Source organism: Oncorhynchus tshawytscha, linkage group LG09, assembly GCF_018296145.1.
Source record: "Oncorhynchus tshawytscha isolate Ot180627B linkage group LG09, Otsh_v2.0, whole genome shotgun sequence".
NCBI lineage: Eukaryota > Metazoa > Chordata > Actinopteri > Salmoniformes > Salmonidae > Oncorhynchus > Oncorhynchus tshawytscha.
Genome location: NC_056437.1, coordinates 3,393,524 through 3,419,472, shown reverse-complemented (window position 1 = coordinate 3,419,472; position 25,949 = coordinate 3,393,524). Strand labels below are relative to the sequence as shown.

Sequence of the window (25,949 nt, the reverse complement as noted above, 5' to 3'; positions counted from 1 at the left end):
TGGAGGTGAGTGGAGCTGGGGGGATGGAGGTGAGTGGAGGGCCAGGAATGCTGGAGGGTGGTCTAGGAGTGTGGGTGACTGGTGCTCTGGGGGTAGAGGTGAGAGCATCCCAGAAGATGGTGGCAGGACATCTAAGTCTAGGTGCCTCTCTGGGAGGGGGTAGGGGAAGGACTGTGGGGTGGCCCGGGGGACCCCCTGCCACTCTTCTCCCTGTTGAGACTGGTTCATAAGGGCATGCTGGATGGCACTCTGCACCAGGAGCTCTGCATGGTACTCCAGCTCCTCCTCCTCCGGATCCCGACGCAGGCGCCGCTCCCCGAGGGATCTGAGGGTGTCTTCCTCCATCTTGCCATTGACGGGCGTGGTGGCCTGGGGGGTGGAGGGGAAAGAGTACTCCCCCAGAGACGTCTCCCCCAGATAGGCCGACATGGTCTCATTTGACACATCGCTGTCGGAGATGTTGTCCATGCTGAAGTCGTTGGACAGGGTCTCCAGAACAGTAGTATCCTGGGAACGCAGGGAGAGCTCGTCCAGTCCAGAGTCACACTCCTCTGGGTGGCAGGACAGGGAGGCGCTGGGGGAGTGGAAGGATTGGGAGGAGGAACGATGCTGCAGGGATGAGGAAAACGGCTCAGAGTCTCCCTCATCTTTCAGGATGGTCATGACGGCCCGGGCGCTGGTGAAGTCTCCATCGCCTTCTCTGTTGTTCATCGTGGCCTCCTTGGGGCCACTGTTCCTGGGTTCTTCCTGTCCCAAGGTAGTAGTGGGGGACTGGGCCTCTCCCTGGATGCAGTAGATCCCCTCTGTCCTGACTGTAGTTGTGGGTGTGGTGACGTTGTTGGCCTCTAGTGGAAAGCCCAGGCAACTACTGTAGCCTACTGTGGCGGAGCTGGAGGATCTATCCACATGGGTGACGCTGTCTGGCGCTCTGGAGAAGGGCTTGGCCGAGTAGAGCTGAGGTGCCACGCCTCTCTTCGGGGCTGTGACCTGTGACCTCTCGGCCTGCTGCTGCCTGGCGTATTCTATCTGGAGGAACTGCTTCCTGGCGACGGAGAAGTCTATCTGCTCCACCAGGATGTCCTCCTTGGTGCTCTGAAGAACCTCTACCGGGTCCCGGTTGGACTCAGGGTCAAAGCCGGGCTCAAAGGTCATGGAGTACTGGGCGTACGTCTGGGACGACCCCCAGTTGTACTCTGACCTCCGCTGCTGCTTCCTCTCCTCGTACTTCCTGTGTGACTCAAGTTTGTCTGGCTCCAGCTCCTCCTCCAGGCTTTTCTCCTGAGGAGGGTTCCACCATTTTGTGCCCATGCCAGGGTTCTTCTTCACGGCCTGGCCTCGGATCAGCTCCAGCCGCTCCCTCTCCAGCTCTGCCACCTCCTCCGACGGACGCACCTTCTTCACACGCACCTCCTTCTCACACGGGTCGAACAGCTTGGAAGGCTTCTTCTCCTCCTGGAATGCCCGCAGCTCGAAACGTGCCTCCTTCTTGATGGTCATCACAGTGGGGGATGTTGTCTCTCCTCCCTGGTTCCTGTAGTTCTCATGCTCTCCCATTGGTCCAGAGTGGCCATCGGGTTTGGAGTTACTGGTGTTATTGACTTCCTGGTGGTCTATGAAGGTGGTTTGCTTCCTGCCCTCTACTGTGACCTCATGGTTGGTCTGTGGGGATTGTGTGTCTGTGTTGGAGATGTGGACGGACGGCCCAGTTCCGTCAATACCGACATCCCTGGGGTCTCTCTCAGGTTTCTCTGTCCCGTTAGAGGGCAATGGCATGGTGTCAACCTCTGGGTCGCAGCAGTTAGCCTCCAACACCTCATCCAGGTATGCTATCTCCTGGGCCACCTCTGTGTCCAGGGGCTGAGTCTGGTGTTTCTTGCCCAGGCTGTTGAGCCCTTGGCTGGGGTAGCAGGTCTCAGGGTGGGCCTCCACCTCCATAGGTCTGGTGGAAGTACTGCTGTCTCCTCCGCCCGCTGAGATCACACTGACAGAGTCAAGAAAACTTACGCTCTTTCTCTCCGTTCTGTCTCTCTTCAGATCATCACTGGCATCCTCTGATGCCTTGGAGGATTTCTGGAAGAGAAAGAGAGAACATTTTAGTGTTAGATTACTATTATTCTGTTGCGTCAATGCATGTACCCTATTCCCTATATAGTGCACTACTTTAGACAAGAGCCCTATGGAACCCTATTCCCTATGTAGTGCACTACTTTAGACCAGAGCCCTATGGAACCCTATTCCCTATGTAGTGCACTACTTTAGACCAGAGCCCTATGGAACCCTATTCCCTATATAGTGCACTACTTTAGACCAGAGCCCTATGGAACCCTATTCCCTATATAGTGCACTACTTTAGACCAGAGGCCTATGGAACATGGTACTATTTGGGTCGCATAACAAATTAGGCTTCATTTATCAACTAGCATTTTCAGGGATTTCTGAAAGACCAAAAAATATATTTCAATGTAATATCACTTTGATTCAGTGTCTCGGCAATGCATAGCAGTATTTAGTATCAGTTAATCAGATAGTATTTGGGGAAGAAGAGAAATGGATAATGAGAAATGAAACTTCCACTGCTTGGAATGAAACAGGAAGAACTAACTTTGAATAATGATTACATCGTTAGAAGAGAAACCAAATACAGAATCTACAATAGCTGCAATGATGGATTTTTTTTCGCTTAAAGTGTAAACCAAACAAAAACCATTGATTTAAAACATGTTTTTTAACAAACCATACAACTCTATAAGGACTACTTTGAACAATTTACACTGAACATTTTTACAAAAACATATTTACTGGAAAAACTGTGCACATCCAAAGTTTGTAACAGAATTTCTGTAGTTTTTTTGTCTGTTTGTATGTGACCACGTATTCCAACAACCCTGTTAAATATCTGATCTGAATTCAGATTAAAGATGTCTGCAGAAACAATGAGGTATCAGCTAAAACAAACAGAAAAACGTTTGAGGTTATTGAACTCCAGTTCTTTTATGTGAAGGTGACCTCATGTGTGGAAGAAATCAAGACCATATTCATATCAAATCACATTTTATTTGTCACATGGGCCGAATTTAGTGAATGTAGACTTAATCATGCAATGCTTGTTTCCAAGCCCTTCTTAACAATGATAGAAACAGAGGAGGAATAAGATACACAGGAACAGAGTTGTTTACAGGGAGTACCAGATCAATGTGGAGCTATATACAGGGAGTACCAGATCAATGTGGAGCTATATACAGGGAGTACCAGATCAATGTGGAGCTATATACAGGGAGTACCAGATCAATGTGGAGCTATATACAGGGAGTACCAGATCAATGTGGAGCTATATACAGGGAGTACCAGATCAATGTAGAGCTATATACAGGGAGTACCAGTACCAGATCAATGTAGAGCTGTATACAGGGAGTACCAGTACCAGATCAATGTGGAGCTATATACAGGGAGTACCAGATCAATGTAGAGCTATATACAGGGAGTGCCAGATCAATGTAGAGCTATATACAGGGAGTACCAGTACCAGATCAATGTAGAGCTATATATAGGGAGTACCAGATCAATGTGGAGCTATATACAGGGAGTACCAGTACCAGATCAATGTAGAGCTATATACAGGGATTACCAGATCAATGTGGAGCTATATACAGGGAGTACCAGCACCAGATCAATGTAGAGCTATATACAGGGAGTACCAGTACCAGATCAATGTGGAGCTATATACAGGGAGTACCAGATCAATGTAGAGCTATATACAGGGAGTGCCAGATCAATGTAGAGCTATATACAGGAAGTACCAGTACCAGATCAATGTAGAGCTATATATAGGGAGTACCAGATCAATGTGGAGCTATATACAGGGATTACCAGATCAATGTGGAGCTATATACAGGGAGTAACAGATCAATGTGGAGCTATATACAGGAAGTACCAGATCAATGTACAGCTATATACAGGGAGTACCAGTACCAGATCAATGTACAGCTATATACAGGGATTACCAGATCAATGTGGAGCTATAAACAGGAAGTATCAGTACCAGATCAATGTGGAGCAAAATACAGGAGGTACCAGATCAATGTAGAGCTATATACAGGGAGTAACAGATCAATGTGGAGCTATATACAGGAAGTACCAGATCAATGTAGAGCTATATACAGGGAGTAACAGATCAATGTGGAGCTATATACAGGAAGTACCAGTACCAGATCAATGTGGAGCTATATACAGGAAGTACCAGATCAATGTGGAGCTATATACAGGGAGTACCAGTACCAGATCAATGTGGAGCTATATACAGGAAGTACCAGTACCAGATCAATGTAGAGCTATATACAGGAAGTACCAGTAACAGATCAATGTAGAGCTATATACAGGAAGTACCAGTACCAGATCAATGTGGAGCTATATACAGGGAGTACCCGATCAATGTGGAGCTATATACAGGAAGTACCAGATCAATGTGGAGATATATACAGGGAGTACCAGTACCAGATCAATGTGGAGCTATATACAGGAAGTACCAGATCAATGTGGAGCTATATACAGGAAGTACCTGATCAATGTGGAGCTATATACAGGGAGTACCAGATCAATGTAGAGCTATATACAGGGAGTAGCAGATCAATGTAGAGCTATATACAGGGAGTACCAGATCAATGTGGAGCTATATACAGGGAGTACCAGATCAATGTGGAGATATATACAGGGAGTACCAGTACCAGATCAATGTGGAGCTATATACAGGAAGTACCAGATCAATGTGGAGCTATATACAGGAAGTACCTGATCAATGTGGAGCTATATACAGGGAGTACCAGTACCAGATCAATGTGGAGCTATATACAGGAAGTACCAGATCAATGTGGAGCTATATACAGGGAGTACCAGATCAATGTGGAGATATATACAGGGAGTACCAGATCAATGTGGAGCTATATACAGGAACTATCAGATCAATGTGGAGCTATATACAGGAAGTACCAGATCAATGTGGAGATATATACAGGGAGTACCAGTACCAGATCAATGTGGAGCTATATACAGGAAGTACCAGATCAATGTGGAGCTATATACAGGGAGTACCAGATCAATGTGGAGCTATATACAGGAAGTACCAGTACCAGATCAATGTGCCGAGTGTAGGAGGTATTTGAGGTAGATATGTACATGAAGGCAAGAGGAAGTGACTGGTGTCAGGATAGATAATAAAAACCCATTTCATGAAGCTCCCAATGAACAGTTGTTCTGCCTTGCTTCCAGAGGCAGTTTGGAACTCCAGCACTTGGTGGTTCTGTGAGCTTGTGTGGCCTACCACTCTGTGGCTGAGCCGTTGTTGCTCCTAGACGTTTCCACTTCACAATAACAGCACTTACTGGTTGACCGTGGCAGTTCTAGCAGGGCAGAAATTTGACGAACTTGTTGGAAAGGTGGCATCATATGACGGTACCGCGTTGAAAGTCACTGAGGTCGTCAGTAAGGCCATTCTACTGCCAATGTGTGTCTATGGAGATTGCATGGCTTGTGTGCTCGATTTTATACACCTGTCAGCAACCGGTTGTGGCTGAAAAAGTAAAATCCACTAATTTGAAGGGGTGTCCACATACTTTTGTGTAGCACATACGTATATATACACAGTGTAGCGACTACCATAATCCTGTGCGGGAAAGAAAGTTAACAAAATGGCAGCCAACAGAGATAACTGAGGGCTGCCCTGATTCCAGATCTGATGTTTCGCCAGGAGAGGAGTCCCCAGTACAGTGCATTACAGAGGGACAAGAGTGAGATGAATAATTAACTGATGAGTCATTGATTAAAGAGGTTATCTGGAGGGTCTCTAAAGATACGTTTTTGAAGAGTTCTGCTTAATGAGGAGTTTCCTCTCCCCAAGCATCTTGTTACTTCCTGCTCCACTATTTCACTATTACTACCTCTACTGCCTCTACTGCCTCTACCTCTACTGCCTCTACCTCTACTACCTCTACCTCTACTGCCTATACTACCTCTACTGCCTCTACCTCTACTGCCTATACTACCTCTACTGCCTCTAACTCTACTGCCTCTACCTCTACTGCCTCTACCTCTACTGCCTCTACCTCTACTGCCTCTACCACCTCTACTGCCTCTACTACCTCTACTACCTCTACCCCCTCTACTACCTCTACCACCTCTACTACCTCTACTACCTCTACTACCTCTACTTCCTCTACTCCCTCTACTACCTCTATTACCTCTACTACCTCTACTACCTCTACTCCCTCTACTCCCTCTACTACCTCTACTCCCTCTACTCCCTCTACTACCTCTACTACCTCTACCCCCTCTACTACCTCTACCACCTCTACTACCTCTACTACCTCTACTACCTCTACTCCCTCTACTACCTCTACTCCCTCTACTACCTTTATTACCTCTACTACCTCTACTACCTCTACTCCCTCTACTACCAATACTACCTCTACCTCTACTACCTCTACCCCCTCTACTCCATCTACCTCTACTCCCTCTACTACCTCTATTCCCTCTGCTACCTCTACTCCCTCTACCTTTACTACCTCTACTACATCTACCTCTACTACCTCTACTCCCTCGACCCCCTCTACTCCCTCTACCCCCTCTACTAGCTCTACTCCCTCTACTCCCTCTACCCCCTACTACCTCGACCCCCTCTACTCCCTCTACCCCCTCTACTACCTCTACTCCCTCTACTACCTCTACTACCTCTACTACCTCTACTACCTCTACCACCTCTACTCCCTCTACTACCACTACTACCTCTACCTCTACTCTCTCTACTACCTCTACCCCCTCTACTCCATCTACCTCTACTCCCTCTACTACCTCTATTCCCTCTACTACCTCTACCTCTACTCCCTCTACTCCCTCTACCTCTACTACCTCTACTACATCTACCTCTACTACCTCTACTCCCTCTACCTCTACTACCTCTACTACATCTACCTCTACTACCTCTACTCCCTCTACCTCTAAAACCTCTACTACATCCACTCCCTCTACTACCTCTACTGCCTCTACCTCTACTACCTCTACTCCCTCGACCCCCTCTACTCCCTCTACTCCTCTACTAGCCCCCCTCTACCCCCTACCCCCTCTAATACCTCGACCCCCTCTACTCCCTCTACCCCATCTACTATCTCTACTACCCCCTCTACCCCCTCTACTCCCTCTACTACCTCTACCCCATCTACTACCTCTACCCCCTCTCTACTACCTCTACTACCTCTACTACCCCTCTACTACCTCTACCCCCTCTACTACCTCTACTACCTCTACCACCTCTACTACCTCTACTCCCTCTAAAACCTCTACCCCCTCTACTACCTCTACCACCTCTACTACCTCTACCCCCTCTACTACCTCTACCACCTCTACTACCTCTACCCCCTCTACCCCCTCTACTACCTCTACTACCTCTACTACCTCTACTACCTCTACTACCTCTACCTCTACAACCTCTACTCCCTCTACCTCTACTACCTCTACTACATCCACTCCCTCTACTACCTCTACTCCCTCTACTCCCTCTACTACCTCTACCACCTCTATCCCCTCTACTACCTCTACTACCTCTACCACCTCTACTACCTCTACTACCTCTACCCCCTCTACTACCTCTACTACCCCTACTCCCTCTACTACCTCTACTCCCTCTACTACCTCTATTACCTCTACTACCTCTACCACCTCTACTCCCTCTACTACCTCTACCTCTACTCTCTCTACTACCTCTACTCCCTCTACTACCTCTATTCCCTCTACTACCTCTACCTCTACTCCCTCTACTCCCTCTACCTCTACTACCTCTACTACATCTACCTCTACTACCTCTACTCCCTCTACCTCTACTATTATCTCTACTACATCCACTCCCTCTACTACCTCTAGTACCTCTACTGCCTCTACCTCTACTACCTCTACTCCCTCGACCCCCTCTACTCCCTCTACCCCCTCTACTAGCTCTACTCCCTCTACCCCTCTCTACTACCTCTACCCCCCTCTACTCCCTCTACCCCCTCTACTACCTCTACTCCCTCTACTACCTCTACCCTCTCTACTATCTCTACTACCTCTACCCCTCTACTCCCACTACTACCTCTACCACCTCTACTACCTCTACCACCTCTACTGCCTCTACCACCTCTACTACCTCTACTCCCTCGACCCCCTCTACTCCCTCGACCCCCTACTCTACTACCTCTACCTCCTCTACCTCTACTACCTCTAATACCTCTACCCCATCTACTACCTCTACCCCCTCTACTACCTCTACCACCTCTACTACCTCTACCCCCTCTACTACCTCTACTACCTCTACTCCCTCTACTACCTCTACTACCTCTACTACCTCTACTCCCTCTACTACCTCTACTCCCTCTACTACCTCTATTACCTCTACTACCTCTACTACCTCTACTACCTCTACCACCTCTACTCCCTCTACTACCACTACTACCTCTACCTCTACTCTCTCTACTACCTCTACCCCCTCTACTCCATCTACCTCTACTCCCTCTACTACCTCTATTCCCTCTACTACCTCTACCTCTACTACATCCACTCCCTCTACTACCTCTACTACCTCTACTGCCTCTACCTCTACTACCTCTACTCCCTCGACCCCCTCTACTCCCTCTACCTCCTCTACTAGCTCTACTCCCTCTACTCCCTCTACCCCCTCTACTACCTCGACCCCCTCTACTCCCTCTACCCCCTCTACTACCTCTACTCCCTCTACCCCCTCTACTATCTCTACTACCTCTACCCCCTCTACTCCCTCTACTACCTCTACCACCTCTACTACCTCTACCCCCTACTCCCTCTACCACCTCTACTACCTCTACTACCTCTACCTCTACCCCCTCTACTACCTCTACCCCTTCTACTACCTCTACCCCCTCTCTACTCCCTCTACCCCCTCTACTACCTCTACTACCTCTACCCCCTCTACTACCTCTACCCCCTCTACTACCTCTACCCCCTCTACTCCCTCTACTGCCTCTACTACCTCTACCCCCTCTACTCCCTCTACTGCCTCTACTCCCTCTACTCCCTCTACTACCTCTACCCCCTCTACTACCTCTACCCCTTCTACTACCTCTACTACCTCTACCCCTCTACTCCCTCTACTACCTCTACTACCTCCTACCCCCTCTACCACCTCTACTACCTCTATTACCTCTACTACCTCTACTACCACTACTACCTCTACCACCTCTACTCCCTCTACTACCACTACTACCTCTACCTCTACTCTCTCTAATACCTCTACAGCCCTCTAATCCATCTACCTCTACTCCCTCTACTACCTCTATTCCCTCTACTACCTCTACCTCTACTCCCTCTACTCCCTCTACCTCTACTACCTCTACTACATCCACTCCCTCTACTACCTCTACTGCCTCTACCTCTACTACCTCTACTCCCTCGACCCCCTCTACTCCCTCTACCCCCTCTACTACCTCTACTCCCTCTACTACCTCTACCCCCTCTACTACCTCTACCCCCTCTACTATCTCTACTACCTCTACCCCCTCTACTCCCTCTACTCCCTCTACCACCTCTACTACCGCTACTTCCTCGACCCCCTCTACTCCCTCGACCCCCTCTACTACCTCTACTACCTCTACTACCTCTACTCCCTCTACTACCTCTACTCCCTCTACTACCTCTACCACCTCTACTACCTCTACTACCTCTACTACCTCTACTTCCTCTACTACCTCTACCACCTACCCCCTCTACTACCTCTACCCCTTCTACTACCTCTACTACCTCTACCCCTCTACTACCTCTACTACCTCTACCCCCTACTCCCTCTACCCCCTCTACTACCTCTACCCCCTCTACTACCTCTACTACCTCTACCCCTCTACTACCTCTACCCCTTCTACTACCTCTACTACCTCTACCCCCTCTACTACCTCTACCCCTTCTACTACATCTACTACCTCCTACCCCCTCTACCACCTCTACCCCTTCTACCACCTCTACTACCTCTACCCCCTCTACTCCCTCTACTACCACTAGTCCCTCTACCACCTCTACTACCTCTACTACCTCTACCCCCTCTACTACCTCTACCCCCTCTACTACCTCTACTACCTCTACCCCTACTCTACTACCTCTACCCCTTCTACTACCTCTACTACCTCTACCCCCTCTACTACCTCTACCCCTTCTACTACATCTACTACCTCTACCTCTACTCTCTCTACTACCTCTACCCCCTCTACTCCATCTAACTCTACTACCTCTACTACCTCTATTATCTCTACTACCTCTACCGCTACTACCTCTACTCCCTCTACCTCTACTACCTCTACTCCTTCTACCTCTACTCCCTCTACCTCTACTACCTCTACTCCCCCCACCTCCTCCAACCCCTCTCTGTCCTTTAATGTCCTCTAAGCTAGACTCCGCCACTTCTTTCTAGGCTAACTCTCTCTCTCTCTGCGACATTGAGAGGTGGTGTGGGTCTTGGTGCAGTGCATAGACGGTGCAGTGCCTCTGCAGAGTGCAGTGATCTCTTTCTGCCACACTGTGGAGCCATTGTGCCGGGTTCAACGGGATTCATGACCCTGGGACCATTGAATTACAAGGTTAATTCTAATGATTCAAAATTATATGACAATATAATGACAATATAATATGTTGGGTCTTCCAAACATTTTAGTCTGTTGGAATGAGTACCCTGCTTTAAAGGGGAATGGAAAAACCTCAGGAAGAAAAGCTGAGCAAAGAGACGTATTCAATCCACCAACACTAAGCATGAGATCGTAACATAGAAACATCTCTATTTGTAATATTTTGATCACGAACATTTATTAGAGGTATGGGTAGAGACATCTGGAATTGCCATAGTAACGACTGACGCAAATACGTCATTGGCAGGAATCTGACATTTTTTTGGGGCAGAGAGACTGATAGTGGATGCTGCCAACCAGGAGGTACAGAGACTGATAGTGGATGCTGCCAGGAGGTACAGAGACTGATAGTGGATGCTGCCAACCAGGAGGTACAGAGACTGATAGTGGATGCTGCCAACCAGGTGGTACAGAGACTGATAGTGGATGCTGCCAACCAGGTGGTACAGAGACTGATAGTGGATGCTGCCAACCAGGTGGTACAGAGACTGATAGTGGATGCTGCCAACCAGGTGGTACAGAGACTGATAGTGGATGCTGCCAACCAGGAGGTACAGAGACTGATAGTGGATGCTGCCAACCAGGAGGTACAGAGACTGATAGTGGATGCTGCCAACCAGGAGGATCAGAGACTGATAGTGGATGCTGCCAACCAGGAGGATCAGAGACTGATAGTGGATGCTGCCAACCAGGAGGTACAGAGACTGATAGTGGATGCTGCCAACCAGGAGGTACAGAGACTGATAGTGGATGCTGCCAACCAGGAGGATCAGAGACTGATAGTGGATGCTGCCAACCAGGTGGTACAGAGACTGATAGTGGATGCTGCCAGGAGGTACAGAGACTGATAGTGGATGCTGCCAGGAGGTACAGAGACTGATAGTGGATGCTGATGCCAGGAGGATCAGAGACTGATAGTGGATGCTGCCAACCAGGTGGTACAGAGACTGATAGTGGATGCTGCCAGGAGGTACAGAGACTGATAGTGGATGCTGCCAACCAGGAGGTACAGAGACTGATAGTGGATGCTGCCAGGAGGATCAGAGACTGATAGTGGATGCAGCAGACTGATAGTGGATGCTGCCAGGAGGTACAGAGACTGATAGTGGATGCTGCCAGGAGGTACAGAGACTGATAGTGGATGCTGCCAGCAGGCACAGAGACTGATAGTGGATGCTGCCAGCAGGCAGAGAGACTGATAGTGGATGCTGATGCCAGGAGGATCAGAGACTGATAGTGGATGCTGCCAGGAGGCACAGAGACTGATAGTGGATGCTGCCAACCAGGAGGTACAGAGACTGATAGTGGATGCTGCCAACCAGGAGGCACAGAGACTGATAGTGGATGCTGATGCCAGGAGGAACAGAGACTGATAGTGGATGCTGTCAACCAGGAGGTACAGAGACTGATAGTGCATTCACTATCAGTCTCTGTGCCTCCTTCACTATCAGTCTCTGTGCCTCCTGGTTGGCAGCATCCTGTCAACCAGGAGGTACAGAGACTGACAGTGGATGCTGCCAACCAGGAGGCACAGAGACTGATAGTGGATGCTGATGCCAGGAGCCCCGCCCTGTACAACTGGGTCAACAACACCTCCACTAGGCTGATCCTCAACACTGGGGCCCCACAAGGGTGCGTTCTCAGCCCCCTCCTGTACTCGCTGTTCATCCACCACTGCGTGGCCATAAACACCTCCAACTCAATCATCAAGTTTGCAGGCGACACAACAGTAGTAGACCTGATTACCAACAATGATGAGACAGCCTACAGCGAGGAGGTGAGGGCACAGGAAAATAACCTCTCACTCAACATCAACAAAATGAAGGTGCTGGTCGTGGACTTCAGGAGACAGCAGAGGGAGCACGCGTTTTTCCACATCGACAGGACAGCAGTGGAGAAGGTGGAAAGCTTCAAGTTCCTCGGCGTACACATTACTGATGATCTGAAATTATTCCACCCACACAGACAGTGTGGTGAAGAAGGTGCAACAGTGCCTCTTCAACCTCTGGAGGCTGAAGAAATTTGGCTTGGCCTCTAAGGTCCTCACAAACTTTTACAGATGCATCATTAAGAGCAACCTGTCAGGCTGTATCACCGCCTGGTACGGCAAATGCACCGCCCTCAACCGCAGGGCTCTTCAGAGGGTGGTGCGGTCTGCACAACGCATCACTGGGGGCACACTTCTCTGTTCTGATGAAACCAAGATTGAATTATTTGGCCTGAATGCCAAGCGTCACGTCTGGAGGAAACCTGGCACCCTCTCTACAGTGAAGCATGGTGGTGGCAGTATCATGCTGTGGGGATGTTTTTCAGCAGCAAGGACTGGGAGACTAGTCAGGATCGAGGGAAAGATGAACAGAACAAAGTACAGAGAGATCCTTGATGAAAACCTGCTCCAGAGCGCTCAGGACCTCAGACTGGGGCGAAGGTTCACCTTCCAACAGGACAACAACCCTAAGCACACAGCCAAGACAACACAGGAGTGGCTTCGGGAAAAGTCTTTGAATGTCCTTGAGTGGCCCAGCCAGAGCCCGGAGTTGAACCCGGTCCAACATCTCTGGAGAGACCTGAAAATTGCTGTGCAGCGACGCTCCCCATCCAACCGGACAGAGCTTTAGAGGATCTGTAGAGAAGAATGGGAGAAACTCCCCAAATACAGGTGTGCCAAACTTGTAGCGTCAGACCCAAGAAGACTCGTGGCTGTAATCGTTGCCAAAAGTGCTTCAACAAAGTACTGAGTAAAGGGTCTGAATACTTATGTACATGTGATATTTCAGTTTTTAACTTTTTATAAATGATCAACAACAAAAAATTATTATGTGTAGAGAAAAAAACAACAATTGAATAATTTTAAGAATAGAAGGTTGTAACGTAACAAAATGTGGAAAAAATTCAAGGGGTCTGAATACTTTACGGGGCTGTATTCTACGGTATTCGAGTCAAGGCCACTCCCACATTGCTCGTCCTAATATTTATATATTTCTTAATGACATTCTTTTACTTTTAGATTTGTGTATATTGTTGTGAATTGTTAGATATTACTGTACTGTTGGAGCTAGGAACACAAGCATTTCACTACACCCGCAATAACATCTGCTAAATATGTGTATGTGACCAATACAAATGTATTTTATTTGACAAGAATACAACTTGTTTGCAACATTTTTATAATTGTGAGTGTGCTTCCATGTTTTTTTCTGTTGTGAGGTTTTAAGAAGACAGACAGAGAGGAGACACAGACAGGGAAACAGACAGACAGAGAGACGGACAGACAGACAAACAGAGAGGAGACAGACAGACAGAGAGACGGACAGACAGACAGAGAGACAGACAGACAGACAGACAGACAGACAGACAGACAGACAGACAGACAGACAGACAGACAGACAGACAGACAGACAGACAGACAGACAGACAGACAGACAGAGAGGAGAGACAGACAGGGAAACAGACAGACAGAGAGGAGACACAGACAGGGAAACAGACAGACAGAGAGACGGACAGACAGACAAATAGAGAGGAGACACAGACATGGAGACAGAGAAGAGACAAACAGAGACAGACACAGAGGAGACAGACAGAGAGGCAGACAGGGAGACAGAGAGAGAGACAGACAAACAAACAGAGAGGAGACAGACAGACAGACAGAGAGGAGACATAGACAGGGAGACAGAGAAGAGACAAACAGAGACAGACACAGAGGAGACAGACAGGGAGACAGAGAGAGAGACAGACAAACAAACAGAGAGGAGACAGACAGACAGACAGACAGACAGACAGACAGACAGACAAACAAACAGACAGACAGACAGACAGACAGACAGACAGACAGACAGACAGACAGACAGAGAAGAGACACAGAGGAGACACAGAGAGGCAGACAGGGAGACAGAGAGAGACAGACAAACAAACAGAGAGGAGACAGACAGACAGACAGAGAGACAGACATAGACAGGGAGACAGAGAAGAGACAAACAGAGACAGACACAGAGGAGACAGACAGAGAGACAGAGAGAGAGACAGACAAACAAACAGAGAGGAGACAGACAAACAGACAAACAGACAGACAGACAGACAGACAGACAGACAGACAGACAGACACAGAGGAGACAGACAGGGAGACAGAGAGAGAGACAGACAAACAAACAGAGAGGAGACAGACAAACAGACAGACAGACAGACAGACAGAGACAGACTATGAATAATATAGTATACAGAGCCAGGTCTGTTGTAAATCAAATAAACAGACAGAGAGAAGTGTGACTGAGGGCCCTGGGCTGCTCTCTCTCTGAGACACTGAGGGACATTGTGTCACGCATTATATACTCCTACTGCCACACTCTGTATGTATCCCAAAATGCACCCTAATCCCTATGTATGTTTCCATAGGGCTCTGGTAACAAGAAGTGCACTATATAGGGGAAAGTGCCATTTTGGACACTCTGTCAATAAAGGGGAAGAAAGAGACTGAAGAGCGCCTCAGTCGACCTCTAACCTCTGACATCCCTGTCACTGCCCAATCAGCCAACAGACACCACTCAACACACATCATACAGTCTCCGTCTTTCCCTCGCTCTCCTCCTCCCACTTGCACAGACCTACCTGGTTAAATAAAGGTGAAATAAATCAAATAAATATTAGAATATAAATGTCACAACATTCTTATTTACGTATCCCACTATTGGGCTATTGTTTAGGAACATCCACCTGTGTCAGCCTAATTAAAGTTACAGAAGTGTCAGTATTCATCCTTAATGGTTTTACAGTTGTCATGGTTCCCTAGCAGCAACGTAAGAACAGAGCTCCTGTACAGTTTGTAAACATTTTTTTGTAATTAATTAATTTTAATGTTACCAACAATTTATTTGTTTTAAGAACGAAACAATTCATATAACTAATTAATATAATCAGAATCAACCACAGGAAGCAGCCAAGTCGTTTGTTTGTTTTAGCTAGCTGGCTAACGTTAGCTGGCTAGCTGTTTTGATCTGAATGCCAGCCATAGTCCGGAGGTTGAGGATGGAGAGAAGTCGAAAGATGATGAGGAAAGTTACAAGGCTGCTTTTGAATTAGTATTGAAATGTGATGTGCTTTCTGGTGTCACGAAACTGCCACAGCTTAATCCAAGTGGGTGCTTCATTTTGGTAGTAGTGAAGGAGTAGCTATGGGCTCTAGTGAAGGAGTAGCTATGGGCTCTAGTGAAGGAGTAGCTATGGACTCTAGTGAAGGAGTAGCTATGGACTCTAGTGAAGGAGTAGCTATGGACTCTAGTGAAGGAGTAGCTATGGGCTCTAGTGAAGGAGTAGCTATGGACTCTAGTGAAGGAGTAGCTATGGACTCTAGTGAAGGAGTAGCTATGTATTCCAGTGAAGGAGTAGCTATGGACTCTAGTGAAGGAGTAGCTATGGGCTCTAGTGAAGGAGTAGCTATGGACTCTAGTGAAGGAGTAGCCATGGACTCTAGTGAAGGAGTAGCTATGGACTCTAGTGAAGGAGTAGCTATGGACTCTAGTGAAGGAGTAGCTATGGACTCTAGTGAAGGAGTAGCTATGGACTCTACTGAAGGAGTAGCTATGGACTCTAGTGAAGGAGTAGCTATGGACTCTAGTGAAGGAGTAGCTATGGACTCTACTGAAGGAGGAGCTATGGACTCTAGTGAAGGAGTAGCTATGGACTCTAGTGAAGGAGTAGCTATGGACTCTAGTGAAGGAGTAGCTATGGACAATAGGGAAAGAGTAGCTATGGACAATAGGGAAGGAGTAGCTATGGGTTCTAGTGAAGGAGTAGCTATGGGCACTAGTGAAGGAGTAGCTATGGGCTCTAGTGAAGGAGGAGCTATGGACTCTAGTGAAGGAGTAGATATGGACTCTAGTGAAGGAGTAGCTATGGACTCTATTGAAGGAGTAGCTATGGACAATAGGGAAGGTGTAGCTATGGACAATAGGGAAGGAGTTGCTATGGACAATAAGGAAGGAGTAGCTATGGGTTCTAGTGAAGGAGTAGCTATGGGCAATAGGGAAGGAGTAGCTATGGACAATAGGGAAGGTGTAGCTATGGGTTCTAGTGAAGGAGTAGCTATGCGCACTAGTGAAGGAGTAGCTATGGGCTCTAGTGAATGAGTAGCTATGGACTCTAGTGAAGGAGTAGCTATGAACTCTAGTGAAGGAGTAGCTATGGACTCTGGTGAAGGAGTAGCTATGGACAATAGGGAAGGAGTAGCTATGGGTTCTAGTGAAGGAGTAGCTATGGGCAATAGGGAAGGAGTAGCTATTGACAATAGTGAAGGAGTAGCTATGGGCACTAGTGAAGGAGTAGCTATGGGCTCTAGTGAAGGAGGAGCTATGGACTCTAGTGAAGGATTAGATATGGACTCTATTGAAGGAGTAGCTATGAACAATAGGGAAGGAGTAGCTATGGACAATAGGGAAGGAGTAGCTATGGACAATAAGGAAGGAGTAGCTATGGGTTCTAGTGAAGGAGTAGCTATGGGCAATAGGGAAGGAGTAGCTATGGACAATAGGGAAGGTGTAGCTATGGGTTCTAGTGAAGGAGTAGCTATGGGCACTAGTGAAGGAGTAGCTATGGGCTCTAGTGAAGGAGTAGCTATGGACTCTAGTGAAGGAGTAGCTATGGACTCTACTGAAGGAGTAGCTATGGACAATAGGGAAAGAGTAGCTATGGGTTCTAGTGAAGGAGTAGCTATGGGCAATAGGGAAGGAGTAGCTATGGACAATAGGGAAGGTGTAGCTATGGGTTCTAGTGAAGGAGTAGCTATGCGCACTAGTGAAGGAGTAGCTATGGGCTCTAGTGAAGGAGTAGCTATGGACTCTAGTGAAGGAGTAGCTATGAACTCTAGTGAAGGAGTAGCTATGGACTCTGGTGAAGGAGTAGCTATGGACAATAGGGAAGGAGTAGCTATGGGTTCTAGTGAAGGAGTAGCTATGGGCAATAGGGAAGGAGTAGCTATTGACAATAGTGAAGGAGTAGCTATGGGCACTAGTGAAGGAGTAGCTATGGGCTCTAGTGAAGGAGGAGCTATGGACTCTAGTGAAGGATTAGATATGGACTCTATTGAAGGAGTAGCTATGAACAATAGGGAAGGTGTAGCTATGGACAATAGGGAAGGAGTAGCTATGGACAATAAGGAAGGAGTAGCTATGGGTTCTAGTGAAGGAGTAGCTATGGGCAATAGGGAAGGAGTAGCTATGGACAATAGGGAAGGTGTAGCTATGGGTTCTAGTGAAGGAGTAGCTATGGGCACTAGTGAAGGAGTAGCTATGGGCTCTAGTGAAGGAGTAGCTATGGACTCTAGTGAAGGCGTAGCTATGGACTCTAGTGAAGGAGTAGCTATGGACTCTAGTGAAGGATTAGCTATGGACTCTAGTGAAGGAGTAGCCCTGGGCTCTAGTGAAGGAGGAGCTATGGACTCTAGTGAAGGAGTAGCTATGGGCTATAGTGAAGGAGTAGCTATGGACTCTAGTGAAGGAGTAGCTATGGACTCTAGTGAAGGAGTAGCTATGTACTCTAGTGAAGGAGTAGCTATGGACTCTAGTGAAGGAGTAGCTATGGTCTCTAGTGAAGGAGTAGCTATGGACAATAGGGAAGGAGTAGCTATGGGTTCTAGTGAAGGAGTAGCTATGGGCAATAGGGAAGGAGTAGCTATGGGTTCTAGTGAAGGAGTAGCTATGGACAATAGGGAAGGTGTAGCTATGGGTTCTAGTGAAGGAGTAGCTATGGGCACTAGTGAAGGAGTAGCTATGGACTCTAGTGAAGGAGTAGCTATGGGATCTAGTGAAGAAGGAGCTATGGAGTCTAGTGAAGGAGTAGCTATGGACTCTAGTGAAGGAGGAGCTATGGACTCTAGTAAAGGAGTAGCTATGGACTCCATGGACTCTAGTGAAGGAGTAGCTATGGGCTCTAGTAAAGGAGTAGCTATGGACTCTAGTGAAGGAGTAGCTATGTATTCTAGTGAAGGAGTAGCTATGGACTCTAGTGAAGGAGTAGCTATGGACTCTAGTGAAGGAGTAGCTATGGACTCTAGTGAAGGAGTAGCTATGGACTCTAGTGAAGGAGTAGCTATGGACTCTAGTGAAGGAGTAGCTATGGGCTCTAGTGAAGGAGTAGCTATGGACTCTAGTGAAGGAGTAGCTATGGACTCTAGTGAAGGAGTAGCTATGGACTCTAGTGAAGGAGTAGCTATGGGATCTAGTGAAGGAGTAGCTATGTATTCTAGTGAAGGAGTAGCTATGGACTCTAGTGAAGGAGTAGCTATGGACTCTAGTGAAGGAGTAGCTATGGACTCTAGTGAAGGAGTAGCTATGGACTCTAGTGAAGGAGTAGCTATGGACTCTAGTGAAGGAGTAGCTATGGGCTCTAGTGAAGGAGTAGCTATGGACTCTAGTGAAGGAGTAGCTATGGGATCTAGTGAAGGAGTAGCTATGTATTCTAGTGAAGGAGTAGCTATGGACTCTAGTGAAGGAGTAGCTATGGACTCTAGTGAAGGAGTAGCTATGTATTCTAGTGAAGGAGTAGCTATGGGCTCTAGTGAAGGAGTAGCTATGGGCTCTAGTGAAGGAGTAGCTATGGACTCTAGTGAAGGAGTAGCTATGGGATCTAGTGAAGGAGTAGCTATGTATTCTAGTGAAGGAGTAGCTATGGACTCTAGTGAAGGAGTAGCTATGGACTCTAGTGAAGGAGTAGCTATGGACTCTAGTGAAGGAGTAGCTATGTATTCTAGTGAAGGAGTAGCTATGGGCTCTAGTGAAGGAGTAGCTATGGGCTCTAGTGAAGGAGTAGCTATGGACTCTAGTGAAGGAGTAGCTATGTATTCTAGTGAAGGTGTAGCTATGGGTTCTAGTGAAGGAGTAGCTATGGGCACTAGTGAAGGAGTAGCTATGGACTCTAGTGAAGGAGTAGCTATGGGATCTAGTGAAGGAGTAGCTATGTATTCTAGTGAAGGAGTAGCTATGGACTCTAGTGAAGGAGTAGCTATGGACTCTAGTGAAGGAGTAGCTATGGACTCTAGTGAAGGAGTAGCTATGGACTCTAGTGAAGGAGTAGCTATGGACTCTAGTGAAGGAGTAGCTATGGGCTCTAGTGAAGGAGTAGCTATGGGCTCTAGTGAAGGAGTGGCTATGGACTCTAGTGAAGGAGTAGCTAGGGACTCTACTGAAGGAGTAGCTATGGACTCTAGTGAAGGAGTAGCTATGGACTCTAGTGAAGGAGTAGCTATGGACTCTAGTGAAGGAGTAGCTATGGACAATAGGGAAGGAGTAGCTATGGGTTCTAGTGAAGGAGTAGCTATGGACTCTAGTGAAGGATTAGCTATGCGCACTAGTGAAGGAGTAGCTATGGGCTCTAGTGAAGGAGTAGCTATGGACTCTAGTGAAGGAGTAGCTATGGGCTCTAGTGAAGGAGTAGCTATGGACTCTAGTGAAGGAGTAGCTATGGACTCTAGTGAAGGAGTAGCTATGGGCTCTAGTGAAGGAGTAGCTATGGACTCTAGTGAAGGAGTAGCTTTGGGCTCTAGTAGTGAAGGAGTAGCTATGGACTGTAGTGAAGGAGTAGCTATGGACTGTAGTGAAGGAGTAGCTATGGACTCTAGTGAAGGAGTAGCTTTGGGCTCTATTAGTGAAGGAGTAGCTATGGACTGTAGTGAAGGAGTTGCTATGGACTGTAGTGAAGGAGTAGCTATGGACTCTAGTGAAGGAGTAGCTATGGACTCTAGTGAAGGAGTAGCTATGGACTCTAGTGAAGGAGTAGCTATGGACTCTAGTGAAGGAGGAGCTATGGGATCTAGTAAAGGAGTAGCTATGGGCTCTAGTGAAGGAGGAGCTATGGACTCTAGTGAAGGAGTAGCTATGGACAATAGGGAAGGAGTAGCTATGGGTTCTAGTGAAGGAGTAGCTATGGGCAATAGGGAAGGAGTAGCTATGGGTTCTAGTGAAGGAGTAGCTATGGGCAATAGGGAAGGAGTAGCTATGGACAATAGGGAAGGTGTAGCTATGGGTTCTAGTGAAGGAGTAGCTATGGGCACTAGTGAAGGAGTAGCTATGGGCTCTAGTGAAGGAGGAGCTATGGAGTCTAGTGAAGGAGTAGCTATGGACTCTAGTGAAGGAGGAGCTATGGACTCTAGTGAAGGAGGAGCTATGGACTCTAGTGAAGGAGGAGCTATGGACTCTAGTGAAGGAGTATCTATGGACTCCATGGACTCTAGTGAAGGAGTAGCTATGGGCTCTAGTAAAGGAGTAGCTAGGGCCTCTAGTGAAGGAGTAGCTATGGACTCCATGGACTCTAGTGAAGGAGTAGCTATGGGTTCTAGTGAAGGAGTAGCTAGGGACTCTACTGGAGAAGTAGATATTGACTCTATGGGCTGTAGTGAAGGAGTAGCTAGGTTCTCCATGGACTCTAGTGAAGGAGTAGCCATGGACTCTATGGACTCTAGTGAAGGAGTAGCTATGGACTCCATGGACTCTAGTGAAGGAGTAGCCATGGACTCTAGTGAAGGAGTAGCTATGGACTCCATGGACTCTAGTGAAGGAGTAGCTATGGACTCCATGGACTCTAGTGAAGGAGTAGCTGTGGACTCCATGGACTCTACTGAAGGAGTAGCCACTCTAGTGGCTTAGCTCAAGCTTCCTCTGATTGAGTTATACTTTAGAAAAGCCAGAGACAGCGAGACACCTTGATGAGACCGTGCCTCCTGCCTGCCTCCGGACTCCCTGGTTGACCACCTCCCTCCGATGATCACTCAAGCCATGAACTTTCTACTGACTGTCCGTCTCATGATGTTGTGGTGTTGTTTCCCACCCCCCAAAAAATACTGTATGTGTGTGATTTGAAGCATTTTGAGATCCTTTGTAAAACCCTATATAAATGGAATAAATTATTATCATTATTAACATGTGATAACAATGCAACAGAACATATTAATCTGAATGACATTTACTCTCAAGGGTGACCAAAAATAACTATCTAACAGGCACGCCCCTACTAAGACCTGCCTCCAGCCTTGTGATCTGACCCGCTGGGGTCTCAACTAAGTGACCCAATGCCTGCAACCCAGCAGTTGGTTCATCAATCAACTCAGCAGTTGATTCATCAATCAACTCAACTCAACTCAGCAGTTGATTCATTAATCAACTCAGCAGTTGATTCATAAATCAACTCAGCAGTTGGTTCATAAATCAACTCAGCAGTTGAGTCCTAAATCAACTCAGCAGTTGGTTTATCAAACAACTCAGCAGTTGGTTCATCAAACAACCCAGCATTTATTAGAGTGTAGTTTACCAGCTCAATAGCAGACCAGCTCAATACTTTAATAACTCACACAATATTCACGCTGCCTACATTATATTACATTCTTCAATTCCTCAGGATTCAACATTTCACCCCTATTTTCCCTCTCTCTATCTCCTCTCTCTACCCCCCCTCTCTACCCCTCTCTCTCTTCCCTCTCTACCTCTCTCTCTCTTCCCTCTCTACCTCTCTCTCTTCCCTCTCTACCTCTCTCTCTCTTCCCTCTCTACCTCTCTCTCTCTTCCTCTCTTCTCTCTCAACCTTCCTGTCTCTCTTCCCGGTCTACCTCTCTTCTCTCTCTTACCGCCCTCTCTTCCTCACTCTACCTCCCTCTCTACCTCTCGCTCTTCCCTCTCAACCTCCCTCTCTCTCTTCCCTCTCTACCTCTCTTCCTCACTCTACCTCCCTCTCTTCCTCACTCTACCTCCCTCTCAACCTCCCTCTCTACCACCCTCTCGTCTCTCTCTTCCCTCTCAACCTTCCTCTCTACCACCCTCTCTTCTCTCTCTTCCCTCTCTACCTCCCTCTCTTCCCTCTCTACCACCCTCTCTTCTCTCTCTTCCCTCTCTTGCCCATCTCCCAACCTCTCTTCTCTCTCTTTCCTCTCTACCTACCTCCCTCTCTCTATATATCTATATCTCAATGAGTCTGTTCCGTCCTCTCTGATGTGTGAGTGTTTGCGTGTGTGATGTGTGGACCCTGTCTACTCTGATGTTCTGTGTCCCTGAATGCCTCGCCACTGTCTTCCAGCCTGAGTTGATAATGACATCAACAGTCATGTGAAACCAGCTGACGATGGAACAGTGCACAGTCACTAGAACACATGTCTCATACCTCCTCTACAACACACACTGTTACAGCAACACACACCAGCAACACACACCAGCAACACACACTGTTACAGCAACACACACTGTTACAGCAACACACACCAGCAACACACACTGTTACAGCAACACACACTGTTACAGCAACACACTCTGTTACAGCAACACACACTGTTACAGCAACACACACCAGCAACACACTCTGTTACAGCAACACACACTGTTACAGCAACACACACCAGCAACACACACTGTTACAGCAACACACACTGTTACAGCAACACACACCAGCAACACACACTGTTACAGCAACACACACTGTTACAGCAACACACACCAGCAACACACACTGTTACAGCAACACACACCAGCAACACACACTGTTACAGCAACACACACCAGCAACACACACTGTTACAGCAACACACACTGTTACAGCAACACACACTGTTACAGCAACACACACCAGTAACACACACTGTTACAGCAACACACACTGTTACAGCAACCCACACCAGCAACACACACTGTTACAGCAACACACACTGTTACAGCAACACACACCAGCAACACACACTGTTACAGCAACACTCCCCTGCCCTCCCTTCCCTCCTCTCTCTCTCTTCCTTTCTTGTAAGAGATCCCCTCCTACCCGGTAACACTAGATGTCTACTCTGGCCAATGCGCTGTTAGCTGGAGAGCTAGCTGAGTCTATAGAATGCACTGCATGGACAGACAGACAGAGAGAGAGATCCCTCACCACTGACAATAAGACACTAGAACACACACAGAGATAGATAGAGAGAGAGAGAGAGATACAGAGAGATACAGAGAGAGAGACATCCCTCACACTGACAATAAGACACTAGAACACACACAGAGATAGATAGAGAGAGAGAGAGAGAGAGATACAGAGAGATACAGAGAGAGAGACATCCCTCACACTGACAATAAGACACTAGGACACACACAGAGATAGAGAGAGAGAGAGAGAGAGAGAGATACAGAGAGATACAGAGAGAGAGACATCCCTCACACTGACAATAAGACACTAGGACACAGACAGAGAGAGAGAGAGAGAATCTAGAATGCCTTACCGGTCTAGCCTAGAATCTGGAATGTCTTACCAGTCTAGAATCTGGAATGCCTACCAGTCTAGAATCTAGAATGCCTTACCAGTCTAGCCTAGAATCTGGAATGCCTTTCCAGTCTAGAATCTAGAATGCCTTACTGGTCTAGTCTAGAATCTGGAATGCCTTACCAATCTAGAATATGGAATGTCTCACCAGTCTATAATCTGGTAGGCCTTACGAGTCTAAAATCTAGAATGCCTTACCGGTCTAGCCTAGAATCTGGAATGCCTTTCCAGTCTAGAGTATGGAATGCCCTACCAGTCTAAAATCTGGATTCATTTACCAGTATATAATCTAGAAGGCCTTACCAGTCTAGAACCTGGAATGACTTACCACATTAGAATCTAGCATGTCTAACCATACTATAATCTAGAATGTTTTACCAGTCTAGCCTAAAATCTGGAATGCCTTACCAGTCTAGCATATGGAATGCCTTACCAGTCTATAATCTGGAATAATTTGCCAGTCTAGAATCTGGAATGGTTTAGCAGTCTAGAATCTAGAATGCCTTATCAGTCTAGCATATGGAATGCTGTACCAGTCTAGACTCTAGAATTCCTTACCAGTCTAGAATCTGGAATACCTTACTAGTCTAGAAACTAGAATGCCTTACCAGTCTAGCCTCAAATCTGAAATGTCTTACCAGACTAGCATCTGGAATGCCTTACCAGTCTAGAATCTGGAATGCCTTACTAGTCTAAATTCTGGAATGCTTTACCAGTCTAGAATCTGGAATGCTTTACCAGTCTAGAATCTGGAATGCGTTACTATTCTAGAATCTGGAATGCTTTGCCATTCTAGAATCTGGAATGATTTACCAGTCTAGAATCTGGAATGCTTTGCCATTCTAGAATCTGGAATGATTTACCAATCTAGAATACCTTACCAATCTAGAATCTAGAATCTAGAATGCCTTACCAGTCTAGAATCTGGAATGCTTTGCCATTCTAGAATCTGGAATGATTTACCAATCTTGAATGCCTTACCAATCTAGAATCTAGAATGCCTTACAAATCTAGAATCTAGAATGCCTTACCAGTCTAGAATCTAGAATGCCTTACCAATATAGAATATAGAATACCTTACCAGTCTAGAATGCTTTACCAATCTAGAATCCAGAATTCCCTACCAGTGTAGTCTAGAATCTGGAAAGCCTTACGAGTCTAGAACTTGGAATGCCTTACCAGTCTAGAACTTGGAATGGCTTACCAGTCTAGATTCTAGAATGCCTTCGGGCTATACAAAGTGTTTTCTGGGTACAGGTCTCCCAGAGCGAAGAGGCGAGTGGTTAAGTACCTCTGTGTGTTATTCTTCAACACAGTGAGGGACTTCCACAGTAAAACCTTCTTATTGCTTAGATCAGATTCCTCCTCTTCTCTTTTCTCAGACTGAGATACATGGACTAAAATACTCACTACTACAAAGTAACACACAGTGCCCTATATCTCTGCTCCCACCCTTTCCTATCTCTCCTCATGTGTAAGAGACCAGCCAGCTAGCTGCAGTACTTACCCTGCCTAATGTTATCTGTTGTCCTCTTTCTTCATGTGTAAGAGACCAGCCAGCTAGCTGCAGTACTTACCCTGTCTATCCGTTTCCTCTCTCCCAGAACCTTTTTCTCTCCTTTCTCAACTTCTCTCCCCGTCACATTCCTCCCCTGGCCGTGCCTCTCTTCATGCTGTGATGTCATGGGCGGGCAGACAGAGAGGCAGAGGGTCTGGCTAAAAAAGGGAGTGTGTTCCCTCTCTTCTCTCTCCAGAAGCCAGAAACCCCTCCACACACAAAACCCCCCTCTGTTTAGAGGAGTGAAGCAGCACTCTACTCCCAAAACATCCCTCCCTCCTTCCTTCCCTCCCTCCCTCCCTCCCTCCCTCCTCCTCCCTCCCTCCCTCCCTCCCTCCCTCCCTCCCTCCCTCCCTCCCTCCCTCCCTCCCTCCCTCCCTCCCTCCCTCCCTCCCTCCCTCCCTCATCTCTTCTCCAACCTCCTTCTGTCCCTCCCCCTCCTTCCCTCCTTCTCTCCCCTCCTTC

The 25,949-nt window shown here is 47.3% G+C and overlaps 1 protein-coding gene across 2 annotated transcripts in view; it reads right to left on the bottom strand.

Annotated features, from left to right (window-relative positions):
- Positions 1–25,722, bottom strand: part of LOC121847130 (A-kinase anchor protein 2-like) — a 26,015-nt gene extending 293 nt beyond the window's left edge. The window contains exons 1-2 of one of the 2 annotated variants that reach the window (XM_042326370.1): positions 25,504–25,722; positions 1–2,070 (exon numbers count right to left, since the gene is read on the bottom strand). The exon at positions 1–2,070 is cut by the window's left edge and continues 293 nt beyond it. In XM_042326370.1, the coding sequence (XP_042182304.1) occupies positions 1–2,070; positions 25,504–25,611 (2,178 nt within the window). In that variant the 5' untranslated portion in view covers positions 25,612–25,722. Of the gene's footprint in view, positions 2,071–25,433 lie in introns of both variants that reach the window. The other variant, XR_006083993.1, reaches the window with a different exon arrangement.
- Positions 25,723–25,949: the final 227 nt, after the last annotated feature.